Raw genomic sequence first — 21,180 nt, 5'->3', positions numbered from 1 at the left:
GTAGCAGTGTTCATGGTGATACTGCTCACGGTAACAGTACCCATGGTGCTGTGCCCATGGTGACAGTGCTCATAGTGAGAGTGCTCATGCTGATATTGCCCATGGTGACAGTGAGCATAGTGACAGTTCTCACGGTGACAGTGCTTATGGAGAAAGTGCTCACAGTGACAGTGCCCATGGTAATAGTGCTCACTGTCATAGGGCCCATGGTGACAGTCCTCATGGTGATAGTGCTCACGGTTAAGTGACCATGGTGAAAGTGCCCATGGTGACAGTGACCATGGTGAAATTGCTCATGATGGCAGTGCACATTTTGGCAGTGCCTATGGTGACACTGCTCACGGTGATAGTGCCCATGGTGGCAGTGCCCATAGTGACATTGCCCATGGTGACGGTGCTCCCGGTGATAGTGCTCATGGTGATAGTGCCCATTGTGGCAGTGTCCATGGTTGAAGTGTCCATGGAGACAGTTCTCACAGTGGAAGTGCCCATGGTGGCAGTGCCCATGGTGACAGTGCACATGGTGACATTGCCCATGGTGACCCTGCTCAAGGTGATAATGCCCACGGTGACAGTGCCCATGGTGGCAGTTCCCATGGTGACAATCCTGACTGTGGCAGTGCTGATGGTGACATTGGCCATGGTGACAGTAGTCATGGTCATATTGCCCATGGTGACAGTGCCCATAGTGGCTGTGCCCATGGTGACAGTTCACATGGTGGCAATGCCTATTGTGGCAGTACCGATGGTGACAGTGCTCTCGGTGATAGTGCCCATGGTGACAATTTCTACAGTGACAGTGCCCATGGTGGTAGTGCAAATGGTGGCAGTGCAAAATGCTGACAGCGCCCATGGTGACAGTGCACACGGTGATAGTGTCCATGGTGACTGTGCTCATGGTGTCAGTGCTCATAGTTGCAGTAACCATGTTGACAGTGCTCACACTGACAGTGCCCATGGTGACAGTGCCGATGGTGACAGAGCTCATGGTTATCGTGCTCACAGGGATATTGTACATGGTATCAGTGCCCATGGTGACTGTACCCATGGTGACAGTGCTCATGGTGAAAGTGTTCCTGGTGTTCAGCTTTGGATTTGGCCCCACCTCTGCATGTAGGTCACCTGAGGGTGTCTGTTCTTTGCTCAGACAGGATGGGGTTAAAGGAGCCACTGATTAGAGGGCTCTGGCTCTCTCAGGCCGGGGGGACTGAAGGGTATGGATACGGGGTGAGCCTGCAGCAGCAGAGGCCGGCATGACGTTGCACCAGCCATAGGCACACCATGCGTTCTCCTGGGGAAGTTGTCCCTTGATCATGGGACCCTGGCAGTGGTGGGGAGGGGAGGTGGGGATAGTGACCTGTGCTCACACACAGGCTTCTTGGTGGTTGCAGCAGCAGCCTTAGCATCTCATGCCTGTCTCTGTGGTCCTCGCTGATAGCCATGGCTCACACCCATCTCTGGAGCTCCTTTAAGTGGTGCTCATTATCACCTCTCGTCGTGCACCAGGAAACAAAGAGGCAAGAAAGAGTCTCTTTTCTCTTTGGCAGCTGCAGAATTTTCCCAGACTCCCTCCTGGCTAGCTGTGGCACACTAATACCTTCAGGCTATGTTCATGCCACCAACACCAGTCCTCTCCCTGCTATCTAAGCTCAGTAGCCCAAACCTCAGCTCCCAGCCCCCGCCCATCCCGGTGGTTGAGCAGACAAGCCTCTGGGACTGGTGAGTACTGGTAGGCACCGATCCTCTGTGTGGAAATCTCTCCTCTTTGCCATCCACGCCCCAGTGGCTATGCTCTCCTCCATGGCCCTGAATCTTCCCCACTCTGCCACCCATAGTCTCTGCCCACGAAGGGGCTTCTAGTGTGTGGAAACCTTTCCTCCTTCACAGCTCACTCTCACTGGTTCAGGTCCCGTCCCTATTCTTCTGTCTCTGTTTTTTCTTTTTTCTTTTGCCCTACCCAGGTATGTGGGGGAGGTTCTTCCCTCTTGGGAGGTCTGAGGTCTTCTGCCAGCGTTCAGTGGGTGTTCTATAGGAGCAGTTCCAAGTGTAGATGTATTTCTGATGTATCTGTGGGGAGGAAGGTGATCTCCGCTTCCTACTCTTACACCATCTTCTCCTGTCTCAATTTCTAATTTCTGAAAGTACCTTACATACACTGTTAGTAATCTTCACAACAATTTGAGCTGGATAAACTCAGTCAGGATGGTCAGAATTATTGAATGAATGAATGAATGAGTAAAACGTTCAGTAGCTTTAATGTATCTGAGACAGTCATAGTCTAACCAAGTTTCAATCCACAAGCATTTATTTTCAATTCTGAAAACTTCCACATAATTACAAACGGGACAATAGTAGTAAATTACTATTTGTATAAAGAAAAGATACAAGTTAGCACAACATAGTTTACCAACGTACAAATAGGCACATTCAATTTGGTGCTAAGTCATAAAATATTCTTCTGCAAATTATGAAAAATATCCAATAAGCATGTAATGGTCAAAAAGTACAAATGATACAAATATCTATAGATATGACAATGTACAAATTGTGATATAAATCTATCAGAAACTAGAAAATCTATGTAGGTCTTATAGTTCCAGCTTCCTAAAAGATACAGGCTTTGGGTGGGAGCACAAAAAATCCAGACCTGGCCATAACAGGGTTTCCAGAAAGTATGGGAACTAGCAAAGCATAGGCCTCTGGATGGCAGTAAGTCCAACATGAGATAAAACAGTGCCTTAATGGGTATGTTGCATGCTGGGATGGAAAATATAGGAGCAAGGGATATTTGGAGACTCAGACAACTAAGTATTTGACACTAACTAAATCTACCAGTGTCTGATAGGGCCTCAGGTACCATGCAAGAGTTTGAGGGATTCCAGTATTTAATTAAATCACCATGTGACAATGGGAAGAATTAAAGAGAGCCTCAGGGATAGATGAACTGGGTATGTTGCACCAAGACATGTCTCAGTTAACCTGATGGGTTCAAAATGCAGGAAGTGGGTATATGGGAGAAGACAATACCCTAACTCTAACAGTAAAGGTGTAGGTCAGAGTAGGGCTTGATGTTCCTAAGTGTTGAAATAGAGCTCTTTAATTTCTTCCTCCCACATGTAAGATTATTTTAGAGGTTAATGTGATGCTGAGCCTGCAAGCTAAAGTTAAATGGCTGGAACTAGGGAGAGAAAATAAGTTACATAGCCTTGGAACCAGGAAAAGCCTAACTAAGGGTTTACCTAAATAGAAGTGAAAGTTGGAACTGAATATTTTAATATGTAAACATTTTACTGATACCAAAATTTGTCTTACCACACTTCCCTCAACCTCTCACCAACTACTCTAACCTGCAGTAGCTATGGGTCCCTTGATTTCCATGGAAATATAGAGAAAGGGGACACTGATCTGGCTTACAGGTATTTAGTAAGTTGTTAGCCTCACATCACATATTAGTATCATGTAAGTAGGCCATCTGAAGTAGGAAGCTTAGGGGAAAAACCTTGAAAAAAACTTAAAATCTTAAGCCACATCTCTATACTACAACACCTTTCACAATTTCTTCTCAAATAAGCATCATCCCCATCAGTGAAAAAACTCATATCACATAATAGGAGAAACAGCCTAAAAATTAAATGTGTGTTTTTGGAGGTCCCATCTATGGGATATCTTCCTGGTACTAGAAAACGCTCAGAAAGTTCAATCTTTGCACCCCTCCCTGAAAGCTTACCACCAAGGAAAATGACTAGATCCATAGATTTCCTCCCTCAAACCAGGTAACCTCAAATATAAATCATTAGCCACTCAGCCCTTACTCACATTATCACAGTCACAAGAGTGGCTAGGGAGAAAAGCACTAACCAGGGGAATTTAAACAGAGGCAATCCAGGCCAAGTTGGCTAGAGGGCAGATATGTGCTCCTTACACTGGGATGCATAATGCGTCTCACCGCAATGCCTTTTTCACAAACCCTTTTTAAAATTTCTCCACAAAATCCAACAGGTCAAATTCATTTATGATCCTCAAGATAAACAATCATCAAGAGAAAAACAAGCAATGTGTCTTACAATGTTGGAGTTCTTAAAAATGTGACAAGGAAATAACCATGTAGACAAAACCAGAGCATTTAAAAAAAATCTGTATTCTACAAACATACCAGTAAATGCTATAAATAAGGTAATATGACATAAAGCAAAATGAGAAATATATGTAAGACTGTTCCCTTTAGTGTACAGAATTCATGGCAGTTGCTGCACTACCGAGCTACTTATATCTATGACTGTCTGTTCTGGTAATACAAAATGACGCCAAAGTGTGTCAACTTGTTTCCCACAGAAACCAAAAAATCTACATGAATCTCTTTTCTCCTGTGCCCTTTCACCTTATCTTCTCCCAGTTCTCCACGAATGTCTTCTTCCTTCTCTAATTATTCTCCTCTTCATTTTGCTTGGCCTTGCACCCAAGCATGCAAGACAGAGAATCCTAGAGGTCCAAGATTCTAGCTATTTGTAAGGGGGAGGAGATTACAGTAATGGCCACACTGTATATACTTCTGTGCAAAGAAAAAGGGACAGTATTCAAAATGTCTCTAACATATAAAAGAGCAGGATAGCAGGATACCTTTGTGGCCCAAGGAACAAGAACTACCAAATTATGGGGAAACAATTGCAACCAAAGGCTGAAAGAGGAAAGGTCTGCAACCAGCTCTGTCTCCTAGTTCTCTGATATTTGTTTCCAATGGGCAGAGTCTATTTTGTGAAGCATCAAGCACTGAAAAGAAGACTCTTGCTGCTGGAAGTTGAGATCAAGTAACATCCATGGGGTAAGAATGCAAGATCAAGGTTTGTCCTAGACACAATGCCCATAAGGGAAAAAATTAAAAAAAAGAAAGCAGAAGAGAAATGTAACTCCAACCTGACCCAGCCTAGCCCAGCCAAAGGAAGGTAGGAGTCAAGGAGATGAAACTAAGAGAAGAGCCTTGGACCAGAATATTCTCCACAAGTTACACGCAACAAACTTCACCCTACTGTTTAACCAAGTTACAAAAAGAGTTTCTTAATCCCTACTTTTGCTCCTTAAAAGCTGCTATAAGTTCACTAATTAGACAGATATGATTTCAGAACAACTGTAATAGTTCAAACTAGATGGATCGTGCCTTCCTAAGGATATTAATTAAATAAGATATATATAGCTCTAAGTATATGATACATAAAATATAATACTCTGTAGAATATTAGTAACTGTTAGTAAATTATATTAATGAACGTCTGTAAGATATGTTGCAATGATTTCCCTAATGTAAGAGCCTCGGGGAGGTAAATTTGTCTTCTAGGATTTCCTCCCCAGAGCTCAGAAATTTAGGTGTTGTTTCAGCTCTCCTACACTCTCTCCACCCATACCTGCCTTGCTGTTGGGGATAGGACCTCCCTATTGGCTATCTCATATCTTTAAGCTGCCTGCTTTGGGACATCATTCTGCTACCAAACCCACTACCAGTTGGTAGAGTCTTGGGGTTTCCGTGGAGTTGTTTGTAAATAAATTTGCATCATCACAAGTGACCAGTGACCAGTGACCAGTAAACAGTGACCTTTGTACTGGACACAGGCTCCGTTCAGCTGAAGCCACTCAGACATCCTCTGGTGTTGTCTCCTCATCCCTTGTATATGCAGCTGTTGCTTCCTCTTCTTCTCTGACCATGTCAGGTAAGAAAAGAAACTTTTTAAAGATTTTCATTACATTTATTTTGCCCCTAAATTTACTAGTAGATTCAAAATAGCATGGAATAATGAGGGAACGTATTGAACTAGAAGTCTGGAGACCTAGTTTCAGTTTTGATTTTGGCATTTACAAACTGTCTGACTTTGGACAAATCATTGACTCTCTCACAAAGCCTGATTTTCTTCTTATCTGTTACATTAGGATAATACATTGGTTGACCACACTGATCCATTCTTTTCTCATATTGTGCCTTAAAGTGTACCCATGTAGAAAATGAAATCAGAGACTTCTCAAGAGTGTTTCAACAGAAACACAGAAAAGCGAGGTGACATAGAAAACTAGCAATATATACCAAGATGTTTCATCTCTAATGGTCTCCCTCCACTAATATTTCGACTAGTTGAAAAGAGAAAATAGGGAGAGAGAAGGGAGAGTACTAAGCTATTGGGAGGCACAGAGTCAAATGTAAGGAAGTTTAGGATAGTTTGCATCAGCACAGGCCAACAGGAACCAAGAGATAGGAAAAAATATAAGAATGAAGAGGGAAAGCATAGAGGAGCTCTCAAGAAAAACGTAGTTTGCAATGGAATGTTGATGGGAACCAAAGATTTTAAATTAAAGCAGAAACAGCATAGAGTGAATTGTGCTCAGAGCAGGGCAAAACAAAGTTGATTGTAGCAAATCCTTATTTTCACAGACTAAGAGGAAAGTAAGGACAGAACAGGGTATCATCAGGAAAGGCAGCTTACCAGAAAAGTCATACTCAGTTTTTTTCTTTTATTACCTCTCTGAATACAGTTGGCAGTTGACAGTTTTGAATACAAACATTTTAGAAATATGTTCTAGAAATGATGCTTCTTATATACAGGAAAACAAAGTGTTTATCTAGGGGTCTGCTTTTCAATGTTTTATTCTTTCTAATTTTTAAACTATGTAGACGTTTTACCAATTAAAAATTTTAAACGATATCTTCGAAACTGAATCAGAAGGACTATTTCCTTTGTGTGATATGTAGCTTGTAAGGCAAGGTTGCTTTTCATTTTTACAGTTCTTTCCTTCCTAACACAGAGAGCACATTGATCAACAGCCATCATTCGTTTTTAGATCTTAGCTACCTAAGAAGAAAAAGAAAATATCAAGCCCCACAACTCTAATTCCACATTGAGGGAATATTCTGGCGGTCCAGTGGTTAGGACTCGGTGCTTTCACTGCCAGGGACACGTGGCATGGCAAAAAAAAATCCACATTATCTAAAACAATATTGTACAGTTCCTTGGATTCTCTTACATTTGAAAATCTTTTTTAATTGGCTCATAGTGATGATGTTTTTTTTAGGTTTTGGATGTGATCTTCTTGGATGTTGAAGATGATTATAAACTAAGTTCTAAGATAAATACAAAAACCTTCTGGATACTTTTTAAGCTTCTTTTCTCCTTATTATATATTTCTATTCTTTGAAATATATATTTCTACCAGGTTTAATACCTGTTACTTGCTGGGTAAAAATATGAATGAGCACAATAATGAAATAATTTTACACTTATTATTTTGCTGTCTGCTTTGTACCAGTTTTCATTGAAATACTTGTCTACGTATATTGAGACTATCTATACATTCACATTGATTGCATTTTTTTCTTGTTATGCATTTTTACTGAAATATCTTCTCTGTCTGTATGTATTAGCTAGGAATTCATTCAAAATCACCTTTTATCCAGGTTTTTCGTTAATAGTATTCACTGAAATAGAGTGGGCAAAATTCACTTTCATAATATTGCATGTATGGTACAGAATGCCATTTGTTAGTAAATTCATTATGCTTCGATACTTGCCACATACCCCAGTTTTCATTAATAACTATGTATTTCTTTTTCATTATGTAATATGTTTTTCATGATTTTTCTTTGTCTTTCTAGAACTTATTGTATCTTCCTCCATATAAATAATACACAATATATCAGTTTATTCATGTATTAATTATTACTGCTATTTTTATTGGTGGTGGTGTTATAACCACTTGACAGATTAGTAATCTGAAGTAAGAAGATAACATTTTTCTTTCCAAAAGCAATTAAGAAATTCACTTTCAGGTAATCATTTTGCGGTAGGATGAGAAACCAGGCTTGAAGAGGGTAAAAATGACTCTTTAAATTTACCAGTTGGACTGAGCTATGTGAACTCTAGGTAATAGCGTGGGAACTGCAAAAGCAAAGTGAGACACTGAAAGTTACAATGGTAATAGCCGTACTGTTTTCCAACAGACAAAAAAAATGCCTATATTATAAAGTTCTGTTTCTCCTGCTTTCTGGCAGTATCATGCTCAGAGTAGCATCCTGGCAAGGAAGTCAGGATTCTTAGGTTCTTAAACCTGGTAAGGATACTAACATAATGAGAGAACTTGAACAAGTCAACCCGACCTCTCTGAGCCTCAGTTTCCTTCCTCATGAAATGACACTGTGAAAATACAAGTTCTCTAAGGACCTCCTAGTTCTAAAATGCTTCCAGTCTAGGAAACAGCATAGAAGTCAATACTAGTGCAGGATAAAGGGAAAGATAGGGCAGGGAGAATGTTGCTTCCAGCCTAGTGAACAATGTCTGAACCATACCACTTGGGTCTTCTGCCCATCTGTGCTCAACATGGGAGCACAGGCAGTTAATACAGAAGAGTGTAAAACTGCTCAGTCCTTACAATCATCATAACGGTCTGATTTTTGGTTTCTCAGTAAGTATTGACATTAGAGGTGTCCTGATAGCAAGAACCTTAAGATAATGCTGTTCCTCAAACATAGTGAGAATTTATTAATCTCCCTGATTTTTTCATTACCCTCTTGTTCTCACAGAAAATTTCCAAAATCCATCTGTACTTGGAAATCTAAATTTTCTGCAGCACTCTCTTCCTGTGGTGAATAATGCAACTTCCCTAACAGGAAGTGTCTGCAACTTCTCCAGAGTCTCTGCTCCTGCCTTCATTTTGGCATCAGCTAGGACTACCTCTTTCAAGACACTTATGGGTAATGCCGACCTTCACCAACATTCTAGCAAAACTATGTAATCTGGAGTTGCTGACCAGAGCCATATCTCCACTTCAGCTGCTTCCTATCCAGGTGTTCTTGACTGGGACATCACAGGAAGCACTGAAAAGAATTTTTCTTCACTCGGAGACTTTACTCTGGCAGTCACTGACCAGCACACAGCTGCTTCCTCCATGTTTATGGCAGCCCAGTATGATAAAACTTCAGACACCAATAACATGGTCCCTCTATATCCATTACTTTCTGCAGCCTTCCTCAGGGAACACCATCTCAAATTCCAAACCAGGGACACAGCCTTTCACTTCCTTACCAGGAAGGAAGGCAAGTATATTACTATAACCAAGGCACATTAGGGTCTTTACTGTATGGAGAAGTTGGCTCCTGCTTGCAATCCTATGGCTCTGTGTCATACAGAGTAAGTAGGGTCTCTGTTCAACCAGAAATGGTAATGGTACTAAAGGAGAGTCAGCCCACAAATATCCTACCGCCAGCTTCCAGCTCTGAAATCTACTACCCTGTGTCTGCTCAACCCATCACAGAAACAACTTTTCAAGGTGAGTACAAACATCAAGAAAGTTGAACAATGAGGCCAGCATTCAAAAATGGGGTCAAATCTACGGCTGGGATGTGGTGTATAGACAGGTAGAATTTAGATCCTGAGCCTTTAATAACCACTACCTTCGCTCAGGGCTCTGTGGTTTTAGACTCTATATAACAACACCTGGGGCTTCTCTGGTGGTGCAGTGCTTAAGAATCCGCCTGACAATGCAGGGTACATGGGTTTGAGCCCTGGTCTGGGAAGATCCCACATGCCGTGGAGCAACTAAGCCCATGTGCCACAACTACTGCGCCTGCATTCTAGAGCCCATGAGCCACAACTACTGAAGCCCACATGCCTAGAGCCCAGGCTCCGCAAAAAGAGAAGCCACCGCAATGAGAAGCCCACACACCGCAACCAAGAGAAGCCCCCACTAGCTGCAACGAGAGAAAGCCTGTGCACAGCAATTAACATCCAGTGCAGCCAAAAAAATACATACATAAAATAAATAAGTTCAAAAAATAAATTAAAAAAGAAAAACACCTAATGCAGGTGGGAAGGTGGGATGGACACTGCAAAGGTCATCTATGTAACAGGTACAAGAACCCTGAGAGCATACCAATAGGTACCACATTTTTCACTGCTGTATCCGATCATTCCCCTTGTACTACCACACTGTATCACTCCCTTCCCTAATCTACTGCTAGAGTCACTTTGGAAGGTGTTTCAGAACTCTTGTTATGATAGTGCCAGTTTAACTGTCCTCACTTCCTTAATTTATACCAGGATTTAAGACCATGTGGTCCGAGATCCTGTCCAGAGCAAGCAGGCTAATATTCTGTCTTTGTTTATATATTTCATCAGGAAGGGCTCTACTCCCTCTCTTAGTTCATGGTATGAAGTGTTCTCAGCCTGTCAGGAAAATGGGGAGAATTGAAAGGACTCTATATGAGAATGCTAGGCATTATAAAACATTTCATTTTTAAAAAATGAGACATTTTTTATTTGACTTATAACAATTCTATGAAATACAAAGAAAGCCAAGACTCAGTGATATGAAATAATCAGCAGTAAGAATTACAACAGTCACCACTTATCTCATAGGATAGGTACATGAAAGGTACATGATTGCTGTGTTGGTGTTTAGGTGGAGCATCTCACTTACCAGGGACTGACTTCATCCTTGATTCCTTTGTAGGGATGGAGACTTCCCTGGTGATGAAAAACTCCCTGGGATTGCAACCTCCAAGCCAGACATCTTGTGTGATATAAACTCAAGAACTCTGCAAGTCCTGCAGGAGCAGAAATATTCAGATACTTGAGAGTAACCCACCAACTGAACTTGGGGACATTTCAGGGACAGCTCCAGTCCAGAATGTCAGTAGTCTCCTGGCCCTGCCTCCAGCTCCAAGCCAGAGTGAAATAGATAGTAAGAACTTGGAGAATATTAAAACCAAGCTTTCAAAGCCTCTGGCTGCCTACCAGATCCCAAGAGAAAACCAAGAGCCTCCACTACTCCCTTTAGAAATCCTTGATATTCACCAGCTCCTGGCCTGCACTGATCCCCTCAGCAAAGAGAAGCAGCCTGGTTCTGAAGATGCTGATCTGGGAAAGAACAGCCTGAGTCTTGAGGACCTAGGGACACTTGAAAATGGGATGGAATCTAGCAGTGGTTTTGCAGACATTACTACACTAGCGGAGGATATTCACCGTCCCCAGCTCTTTAATTCTTTGAAAGATCTTGATCAATCCAAAGGTCCAAACGTGATCAAAGCCAAAGACAACAGAGCCATTAAGGTGAATCAGGTGCAGGAAAAGCCAAGTGTCATAAATATTCCCTCTGATCAACACAGGAAGAACAAACATAAAGCCTCTGAGCCTATCAGTGGTGCTCCCAAGGCCAAAATCCAGCCAGAGAATTCAGGGTGCCTGTTAGGGAGAGAAGTGGTTCTATGCAATGCTGCAGTCAGTGACTGGGCTCCTGTGAACACGGCCAAGGATTCTAAAGGCAAACCTCAGAAAGCTGCATCCAGAAAGATCAGCAAAATGAAAAGCCATGGGTAGGAAAATACCAAAAGGACCAGAGGAAGAAAGAAGGCTGAAGAGAATATAAGCAGTCAGGGAACAAAGTCAAGGCAGAAGGGAAGCCAACAATTCCCCAGACGAAGTGAAAGGAACACCAAACTTAGCTTACCCAAGAGAGCATTAAAAAGCCTCGAACCTCCCTAGGCATGCACATGCTGGAGTCTGTGAAAGTTTTTCATGCACTGGGGAAGAAGAATGATAAGAAAACTGGGCTTGATTCCTGTCAGGCCTTGGGAAATTCAAGTAACACTAAACACCCACAGCCACACCCAGCTATCCAGCCATGGCGGCATATCCCACGTGAGGGTAAGAGTTCTGAGAAAACTGAAATTAAAGCCCAGAAACCAGACAGTAGTGCTGAAAAAGAGTGTCCATCTCCAGCCCAGTATGAGCTGCCTCCTCCTGGGAAGGTCAAGTTGAAACCTCTGCCTTTTTCTGCCTGGGAAAAGCCTCAAGCTCGACCTGCTCTTTAGTGACCACAGTCTCTGGCTTCACATCGCCCTGCTGTTGCTGACCATGCCCAGTCTGCTTCTACTAACTCAGCTCAACCTGCTGCAGTCAGTTCATCCCAGCTAGCTCCTGCCTCTTTGCCATGTCCTGCCAAACCAGCTCAGCCAATTGTGACCAACCCAACCCAACCGCGTTGGACCGACCATACCCAGCCTAGTGTCTCTCAGTCTGCCACTCCTAGGCCTGCACCCTACAAAACTTCACCTTGTGGGAGCCTGTTCCCCCTGCTGAGACTAAGCGCTCATCCCCATCCAAGGTCCAAAGCCCACTTCTACTCAAAGGCTTCAGCAAGCAATGAATTCCATGGAGGGAACACAATGTCCCTGAGCCAGTAATGTCAAAGCCCATCGAACAAGAGCAGAGGCCAGAGCAGGAGGCCATGAAGAGTTGGGCCCAACAAGAACGTGAGAATGCTGCCAAATACACCTCTTTGGGGAAACTGCAATTTTTCATTGAGAGGGAAAAAAAAATGGAAATTGCTGACTACTACGGATATTTAAAGTAACAGCTGCTAGGATTGTTAGTGCCACCTTGGGTACCACCTGTTCCTCCAAATATAGATAATATAGGTATAAATTTCTCCTTTTATTTTGATACATTTTAAAACAATAAAATTTAATAAATATAATAGAATTAATAGGTAAGTAATAAAACTTTTGAATTTTGAGATGCTGCTGTGACGTGATTTTTTTTGTTTTCTTTTGTTTTTGATGGGGTTGGAATCAAAGTCTGCATGAGATAGGAAGGACTGAAAGTTGGATGCGAGAATGAAGGAAAGGGATAAAAACTGAGGAAACAGGAAGGAACTTGGCCCAGGGCTAGGAAGGCCAAAAGAGATTTATGGATTTATGAAAGGAAGCAGGAATTAGGATGAAATGGCAGAAGGAAAAAGCAGTGTCAGATGTCAGGGTTGAAAGAAGAAAATTTGAGTAGAGTTGAAGATGACGGAAGGTGAGTCTTCGTTTAGTAGGAGAAATAGAAAACGTCTCTTGGGGAGGTTGGCCTTATGTCTCACAACCACCAGATAGGTATTTAAGAAAACAAGAGGTTCAGGACACATCTCTGAAAGGTTTGAGTTGCCTTATTCAGGTGTGATTATAGTGGGAGAATAGGGAAATCCCCCAGAGAGGGAGCTAAGGCTCAGAGTTATCCTAGGGGCAGCTGACGACAGGGGCAGAGCAAAGGGAACTGCGGCATCAGGAGGCCCACGAATAGGGCCTGGTATGTAAATCACCATGTACTCAACACCTAAGCACCAGGGCAGCTAATGCACTATTCAGTTAATCCTGGCAACAACAGGCAAGGCCAGTATTCCTGTTCCACTTCACTTAGAGAGGTGCAGCAAAGGGCTGACATCACATCGCATGTGGAGTTACAAGGCCTCAATTTGAGGCCCAAATGCCTCCAAAGTCCTCAGTATTTGCAAGTGCCCACAGGCGGCCCACCTGTCTTACAGAGCACAGCATCCTGTGGTTACTGGTGGATGAGATCAAACTTATGGACAGGCCTAAATATTAACTTCAGGGGCTTCCTCCATTGACCAGGGTGTGTGCCCCCTTCTGTAAACATCACCATCAACTGAAATGCACGAGAAAAATCTGACGTAAGCGTCCACTCTCATGCGAGTGAGCAGTCGGGGCACGTGCACTGGGCAGCCGCTCAAACAGCCACAGGACGCAGGCACCCAGCGGTTCAGGGGCTCACTGGGAGGCCTTGTGGGCAAGCTCGAGGGAGTGAGGATGGGAGAGAGCAGCGGGGGGGTGGCGTCAAAAGTAATGCAATGGGGAGAAGGGAGAGATGGAGACAGTGGATAGTGACCATGGGAAACCTGGCCATTTTCAAAATTATTTTTTGGAGATGTCATTCACATGCCATAAAATTCACCTTCTGAAACTGCAAATTCAGCATCATTTCGTATATTCTCAAGCCTATGCCACCATCACTGTCATCTAACCCATCAGGTTTTCATCACCCCGAAAAGAAGTCCCCGTAACCATCAGCAGGCTCTCATCATCCCCTCCTCCTTCAGTCCCTGTAACCATTAATTTCCTTTCTGTCACTATAGTTTTGCCTTTTCTGGACATTTCATGAAATAATACAAATGTGACCACTATGTGTGGCTTCTTTCACTTAGCATAATGTTTTCAAGTTTGTCCATATCGTAGCATGTGTCAGTACTTCATTCCTTTTAATGACTGTATAATATTTCACATATACACCACATTTTAAAAATCCATTCATCCATTGATGGGCATTTGTTTTTTTACACTAATAATCTCCATTTATTGACAGTTTATTCTGTGCCAGGCAGCACCAGGCTAAGTTACTGACCTTATTTCACAGATAAAGAGGCTTGGAAAGTGTGAAGAGTTTGCCCAAGGTTAAGAGCTAGTAATTTGGGGACCTGGGGTTTGAACTCAGGCGAACTTCAGAGGTAATAAATTCACATGACAGAACATTAGAAAAGGTACACAAGGGTATTCAATGAAAAGTCACCCTTTTCCCCATGTTCCCCAGCCACATATTTCCCTCCTCAGAGACATCTGCTTTTGCCATGCTGTGGATCCTTCCAGAGAACTATTTATACCTCAATATGTATGTACCACAATTTATTGACTAACCTGTCTCACTGATTTGAAATGTCACTTTTATGGTATAATAGATTCTTACACATAATTATATTACTCTTTTCAGAGCTGTCCTGACTCTTTTTTGCCTATCTTTTATGTTTTCCATTTCTCTAAAATTCTTTTTATCTTCTTTTTGATTTAAAAATTTTTTCCTTTTCTTGTTTGTTTCTCTTAAGGCATTATCCATTATGTTCATTCACTCGTATTATTTTATTTAATTTATTTATTTTTGGCAATGTCAGGTATTAGTTGCAGCATGTGAGCTCTTCATTGCAGTGCGTGGGCTCTTCCTTGCAGCTTGTGGGCTCTCTAGTTGTGGCACGTGGGCTCCACAGCACGTGGGCTCAGTAGTTGCGGCGTGCAGGCTTAGTTGGCCTGCAGCATGGGGGATCTCAGTTCCTCAACCAGGGATCGAAGCTGCATCCCCTGCATTGGAAGGCAGATTCTTAACCACTGGACAACGAGGGAAGTCCCCACTCTTGTATTATTTTAAATTTAGTCCGCATTTGTGAATTTTTTTTTCTTTTATTTTGAAATCTGTCCTGAGATCTATCATCTTACCTAATTCTGGTTTATGCTGTTCGTTCATCTTTTTTTCATTATGGTAACATATACATAAAACAAAATTTAGTATTTCAACCATTTTCAAGTATACAATTCAGTGACATTAAATATATTCACAATGCTGTGCAACCATCACCACTATCCAAATTCAAAATAATTATGTCAAAAGATTGAGCAGGGCCTCAGAAAGATGGAGGCAGCAGTATAGTTTCTGAATCTCTCCAAACCCTTTCATGGAAGAAGATTAACTAAAACCAAACACCCATAGGTGACATTTATCAGCATCTACCATTTCCAGAACTTTTTCACCATCCCAAACAGAAACTCTATAGCCATTAAACAGTAACTTCCAATTCCTTCCTCGATCCATGTTCTTTCATCTTTTCCATTGTTTTTCCTAACATCTTTTAGCCCACTTTGAAATAATAGGTTACAGTTTTGATCTGTTTTGTGGACCTGTTTTTTCCAACTTGATTTTATTGTCTGAAGAGATGCTGTTCTCCTCCTTATTCTCTTTCTTCTTACAGTGCCTCTGTACGGGATTTGATCCCAATCCTTTTCTTTTATTGAGTTTTGGATGAAAAAAGTTTTAAAGCACTTTGAAATGGAGGTGTGAGGCCATGTGGAAACATGTTCTTCATAGCTGTTTCATCAATGCTTCACTTATACTGTATTGAAATAACTGTTTTCCAGGAGGCATAAACAAGTGGGCTTTATCATTGGACAGAGTGCAGAGAAAGGACCCCACGAAAGCTGATCACCTTAGCAAAAATGATTTAGTTATGATTTCACCCAAGATTGGTCATAAACCAGCCTGGGAAACTCAATGAACCAGAGACAAGGTATAATGCCATCTTTCTTTTTCTCTGCTTCAACTCTCAAGGATTGGTCACCTACGTGTTATTAGTAATTATTACTTGGTTTCTGTTCATAATTACTATCAGAAGACACAGCACTTATGGGCCTAATTACACTGTCCAGCTACACACCATTCTTCTTCATTTTGGCTTCCTGTCCACCAGCAGGAACCTGATTTATTTTTGTTCTCCCTTCACCACAGCCCAGTAATTTTTGTGAATGACTCTCAGTCTCACCAGAATCTGTATCTCTCACTCTGCCCCAACATCCCACCCCATCATTCACTCCCTGAAGTGTACTCTAGAAATTTAGGTAAACTGGATATTTTACCACTGTTCACCATCTCTTATGAAAAAAGAAGAAGAGCAGCTTTCTTATGGAATGATGGAGAACTTGTAAAGATAAAACACCAGTCTGCAGGAGAAAGGGAAGAAGAGAATGATGGAAATAGTTTCTGGAAAACTATTTTTATATTATGTTTTGTTTGTTCCTGGTAAATAAATTGAAATCTTCTAAACATTAAAAAAACCTAAACCACTAAATTCAATAATACAGGAATATAAGGTTTTTAAAAAAATTATTTGGCTGTGCAGCATGTGGGATTGTAGCTCCCCAACTAGGGACTGAACCCATGCCTGCTGCATTGGAAGCACAGAGTCTTAACAACTGGACCACGAGGGAAGTCCCAGGAATATAACTTTTAGAGGAGAAGTTATAAACCCCTTGGTTATATGAACTGGAGATTTTTAGTAAGAAGTCATATATTTTAAATGACTTGGAGCTTTAAAGAAAGGAAGGAAGGAAGAAAGAAAAAGGGACTTCCTTTGTGGTGCAGTGGATATAATATCAAAAATAAATAAATTAATTAAATAAATTTAAAAAAGAAAAAAAATGCTGAATCCACTGACTAATTATTTAGGCTGTTATATCTCGCTATTTCCAGATACATCCCTTTAAAAACTTTTGGTTAAAGGTTATCTTATGACAGAACAAATGAATTACAAATTTTTCTCTTTGTCCAAAATTTGAGAAATTCCCCTACAATTCTACCTTCAAATTTTATAAAAAGGGAAAAGTAGTGACAACCCTTATACTTACATCCAATTGCATCATCTGGCCACATGCCTTCTACATCAATCAAATATCTACAAAACAACAAAATTCGAGTCATTTGTAAATAAAAATAAAAAGAAAATCAAGTTTTTGCAAAAAAGGTCCATTTCGCTTTAACAAATATAGATATAAAAATCCTAAGAAAATATCAGCATATCTAATCAATAGTTATTAAAGAATGATATACACCAGGACTACAAAAAGGTGTTATTTCAAGGATGCAAGGATAATGCAACTTTAGAAAATCTATTAATATATTTATATTAATACAACAGTTTAATTAATAAATGAAAGAGAATAAAATACAGGACAAAACTGGCAGATGTTAAAAAGTTATCTGATAACATGCAACAGTCAGTTTCGGTGAAAATGCTCTGTATGCTAAAAATAGGAGACCTAATATGACAGAGTACTCATCAAGAACCAGCAAATAACAAAAGACACATTAAGATAAATATTAACATCATATCTAAAAAACCCTATCTAACCAACCATAGGAGCCAGAAACTTAGGAATCACCATCACTGACAGTTATTTCTCCCTCACCCTCATCCTCAACCCACCACCAGTGCTAACAATGATACTGCCTACATACCTCTAGAAGTTGTCCACATCTTTCCAGCAAAATGACCACCATATCCTGGTCCAAGCCACCGTTATGCACAATTTCTACAAAAGTCTCCTAACTTGTTTCCTCACTTCCACTCTTTCTCCCTGCAGTGTATTCTCCACTTGGTAGCAAAATGATAGGTTGAAAATGCAATTGGGTACGTTCCACACCCTCACCTTCAAGAAAAAATTTCAATGGTTTTCTATTACTCTTAAAGTCTGAAACCTTAAACATAAGCCTGCACGATCGAGCTCCTACCCACACTTGAAGCTCCATTATAATCACATGCTCCCCCAACAGCCCCACCTTCCTGACCAGTTCCTCCAACACAGCATATGCTTTCCTCTTATAGGATCTTTTGCTATTCCTTATGCTCAGAAATCTCTCCCCAACGTCCCTATCTGGTTACTACCTACTCATCCTTCAGATATCAGCTGAAACATCCCTAAATAAACCTTCTCTAATCTCCATGATGAGATCAAATCCTCCCTAAAATATGCTCTCATGGCACCATGTTCCTCTCCTTGGCACTTGTCAGAGATGTAATTCTACATGCAGAGTATGATTCTTGAATATCTATTCCCTCTCTGGACTGTTAGAATTCACAAAGGGCAGGCCAAGTCTCTTCACACAGAATTTCACAAGCCTTTTTGCTAGCACTCAGCACAGTGCTTAAACATAACACATGCTCAATAAGTATTTCCTGCATGAACAACCATAAATTGGTACAGTGTAGCAACATCCACAAAAAACATAAGGGCATCAACACTTTGATGCAGAAGTCCCATTCTGAGTGAAGTTAACTGAGACAAAGCATATATATTCAAACGTGTTCACACAGGAATGTTCATTACTTTGACGTTTTATAATATCAAAAACTTCTGACTTTTATATGTTCATCAGTGAGCAAAGGAACAAAGCAGCCTTAAAAAAAATAAACAAATGGACCTAATGAAACTTAAAAGCTTTTGCACAGCAAAGGAATATATAAACAAGACAAAAAGACAGCCCTCAGAATGGGAGAAAATATTTGCAAATGAATAAACAAAGGATTAATCTCCAAAATATATAAATAGGTCATGCAGCTCATTATTAAAAAAAAACAAACAACCCAATCAAAATATGGGCAGAAGATCTAAATAGACATTTCTCCAAAGAAGACATACAGATGGCCAAGAGGCATATGAAAAGCTGCTCAACATCACTAATTATTAAAAAAATGCAAATCAAAACTACAATGAGGTATCACCTCACACCGGTTAGAATAGGCATCATCAGAAAATCTACAAACAACAAATGCTGGAGAGGGTGTGAGGAAAGGGAACCCTCTTGCACTGCTGGTGGGAATGTAAACTGATACAGCCACTATGGAGAAGAGTATGGAGGTTCGTTAAAAACTAAAAATAGAATTACCATAGGACACAGCAATCCCACTACTGAGCATATACCCAAAGAAAATCATAATTCAAAAAGACATATGCACCCCAATGTTCAATGTGGCACTATTCACAATAGCTAAGTCACAGAAGCAACCTAAATGCCCATCGACAGATGAAATGACAAAGAAGATGTGGTACGTATACACAATGCAATATTACTCAAAGATAAAAAGAATGAAATTGGGTCATTTGTAGAGATGTGGACGGACCTAGGGACTGTCATACAGAGTGAAGTAAGTCAGAAAGAGAAAAACAAATATTGTATATTAATGCATATATATGGAATCTAGAAAAATGGTACAGTTGGACCGGTTTGCAAGGCAGAAATAGAGACACAGATGTAGAGAACAAACGTATGGACACCAAGCAGGGAAAGTGGGGTGGGGTGGGGGTCGGTGGTGGTGAGATGAATTGGAAGATTGTTATTGACATATATACACTAATATGTATAAAATAGATAACTAATAAGAACCTGCTGCATAAAAAATAAATAAATTTAAAAAATTCAAAAATAAATAAAAATAATAAATAAATAAATTAATTTAAAAAAAGAAGAACAATCAAGTTGGAAGGCTGTCAAAACAGCACACAGATCACACACTCAAGCCCCGGAAGATGGGGAAGTGCATTATGTACCCCACTTCGGATGACATCTCCCTGCCTCACAAGTCTCAGCCTGACTGGGCTAGCTTTGGCAAGGGGATGGAGCTGGATCAGGAGCCACTGCTGCCATATCTGGATCAAGTTCCAGTTTTGGTCTATCATCCAACACCTAGCCAGACTCACCTAGCAACTCAACTGAGAGGAACAAAACAGGATAGCTCAAAAGAATAGGCCTCATACATCATCAGTTTAAAGGAGTTTATGATCCTGGAAGAAACGGATCAGAAAAAGGGATCTGGGGGCTTCCCTGATGGTACACTGGCTAAAGACTCTGCACTCTCAATGCAGGGGACCCGGGTTCGTTCCCTGGTCATGGAACTAGATCCCACATGTATGCCACAACTAAGAGTTTGCATGCCACAACTAAGGAGCCCACCGGCTGCAAATAAGACCCGGTGCAACCAAAAAAAAATCAATAAAATAAAACAAATATTAAATAAAAAGATCTAGGAGTGTGTGATCTGTATGATGAACTTTGTTTATGAGAACCCAATTTGATTTCTGCTGTGTATGCAGATCACCAGGGCTGTACAGATGACTGGCTGATGAGATGCTTCACGTGCCCCTCCTGCATGGAGACAGTTGACGCAGAACTGCTTTTGTCCTACAAGACTAACTAAGCCAGTGTCTCTCACCTGACTTCAAGAGAACCATCATTTTTGGTGGTTTTGATCTTTTGTTGTTGAACCCAAAGAGCCAGGGATTAGGAATTAAGATCATGCGTGAAAGTTTCCTAAAAATTCCTGAACAGCTGCAGATGTCGGGGAAAAGTACGTGATATTTTAGAAATTTAGGGGGAAAAGTAGGATGCTATTTTTATGTAAAGCCTTTGCCCAGTATTTAAAAATATAATTGTATTTAGATCTTGTTATTGCTCCAGTACATAGGATTTCTGTAAAGTGTTAGAGCAGCTATATATGTTTCAATTGTGTGTCGAAGATTAGGATAAAGATAGTGGTTGTTTTTCCTAAGTGAGATATCTTTCTTCTTCCCCCTACCCAAATTCTTTTCTGAAGTTGCTGGAATTTGGGTCAAGGTTTTATTTAAAGCTACATTTTATAACACTGGCACAAAAAAGTAGTTTTAAGCTTTTTTGCATAGTTCTTTTTTTAGAATAAACATAGAGCATTTATTTTTTACTTTATAGGAACTCCACAAGTTAAGGTCCCATTGTTCTTTTGCTGTGATTGTTGTTACTATTGATGCTGCTGTTTTCTGTCTTTGCTGGTTCTTTCTAATCTACCATTTGTCGTTATTGGCATACAATCATCTCAGGGTCACAAGATGGCTGCTGTAAAACCAAGTATCATATTCTAACAAAACAAGGAGGAAGCAGAAAAAGAGTCCCAATGGTCATTTTCCTAATGCATATTTATCGTTCTTCAGAGAAAAATATCATTCTCATAAGCACAATAACAACCTTT

General features: G+C 40.8%; 1 protein-coding gene and 2 pseudogenes across 1 annotated transcript; all 3 read left to right on the top strand.

Moving 5' to 3' along the window:
* The first annotated feature begins 250 nt into the window (after positions 1 to 250).
* On the top strand, positions 251 to 9,838 carry LOC111171004 (uncharacterized). Its single transcript, XM_089894259.1, is given in 4 exon segments — positions 251 to 854; positions 952 to 1,064; positions 8,545 to 8,989; positions 8,992 to 9,838. Coding segments are annotated over 4 exon segments (1,497 nt in total). The 3' UTR covers positions 9,327 to 9,838.
* Positions 9,839 to 10,215: 377 nt separating this feature from the next.
* LOC111171313 (uncharacterized protein C2orf78 pseudogene) lies at positions 10,216 to 13,614 on the top strand (annotated as a pseudogene).
* Positions 13,615 to 18,613: 4,999 nt separating this feature from the next.
* LOC111171006 (RING finger protein 11-like) lies at positions 18,614 to 20,432 on the top strand (annotated as a pseudogene).
* The last annotated feature ends 748 nt before the right edge of the window (positions 20,433 to 21,180 follow it).

Source organism: Delphinapterus leucas, chromosome 14 (genome assembly GCF_059928025.1).
Source record: "Delphinapterus leucas isolate spDelLeu-1000000601 "Yukka" chromosome 14, BTC_Dleu_Yukka2, whole genome shotgun sequence".
Lineage (NCBI taxonomy): Eukaryota > Metazoa > Chordata > Mammalia > Artiodactyla > Monodontidae > Delphinapterus > Delphinapterus leucas.
The sequence above is the reverse complement of the archived record's forward strand: the minus strand, read 5'-3'. Positions and strand labels throughout refer to the sequence as shown.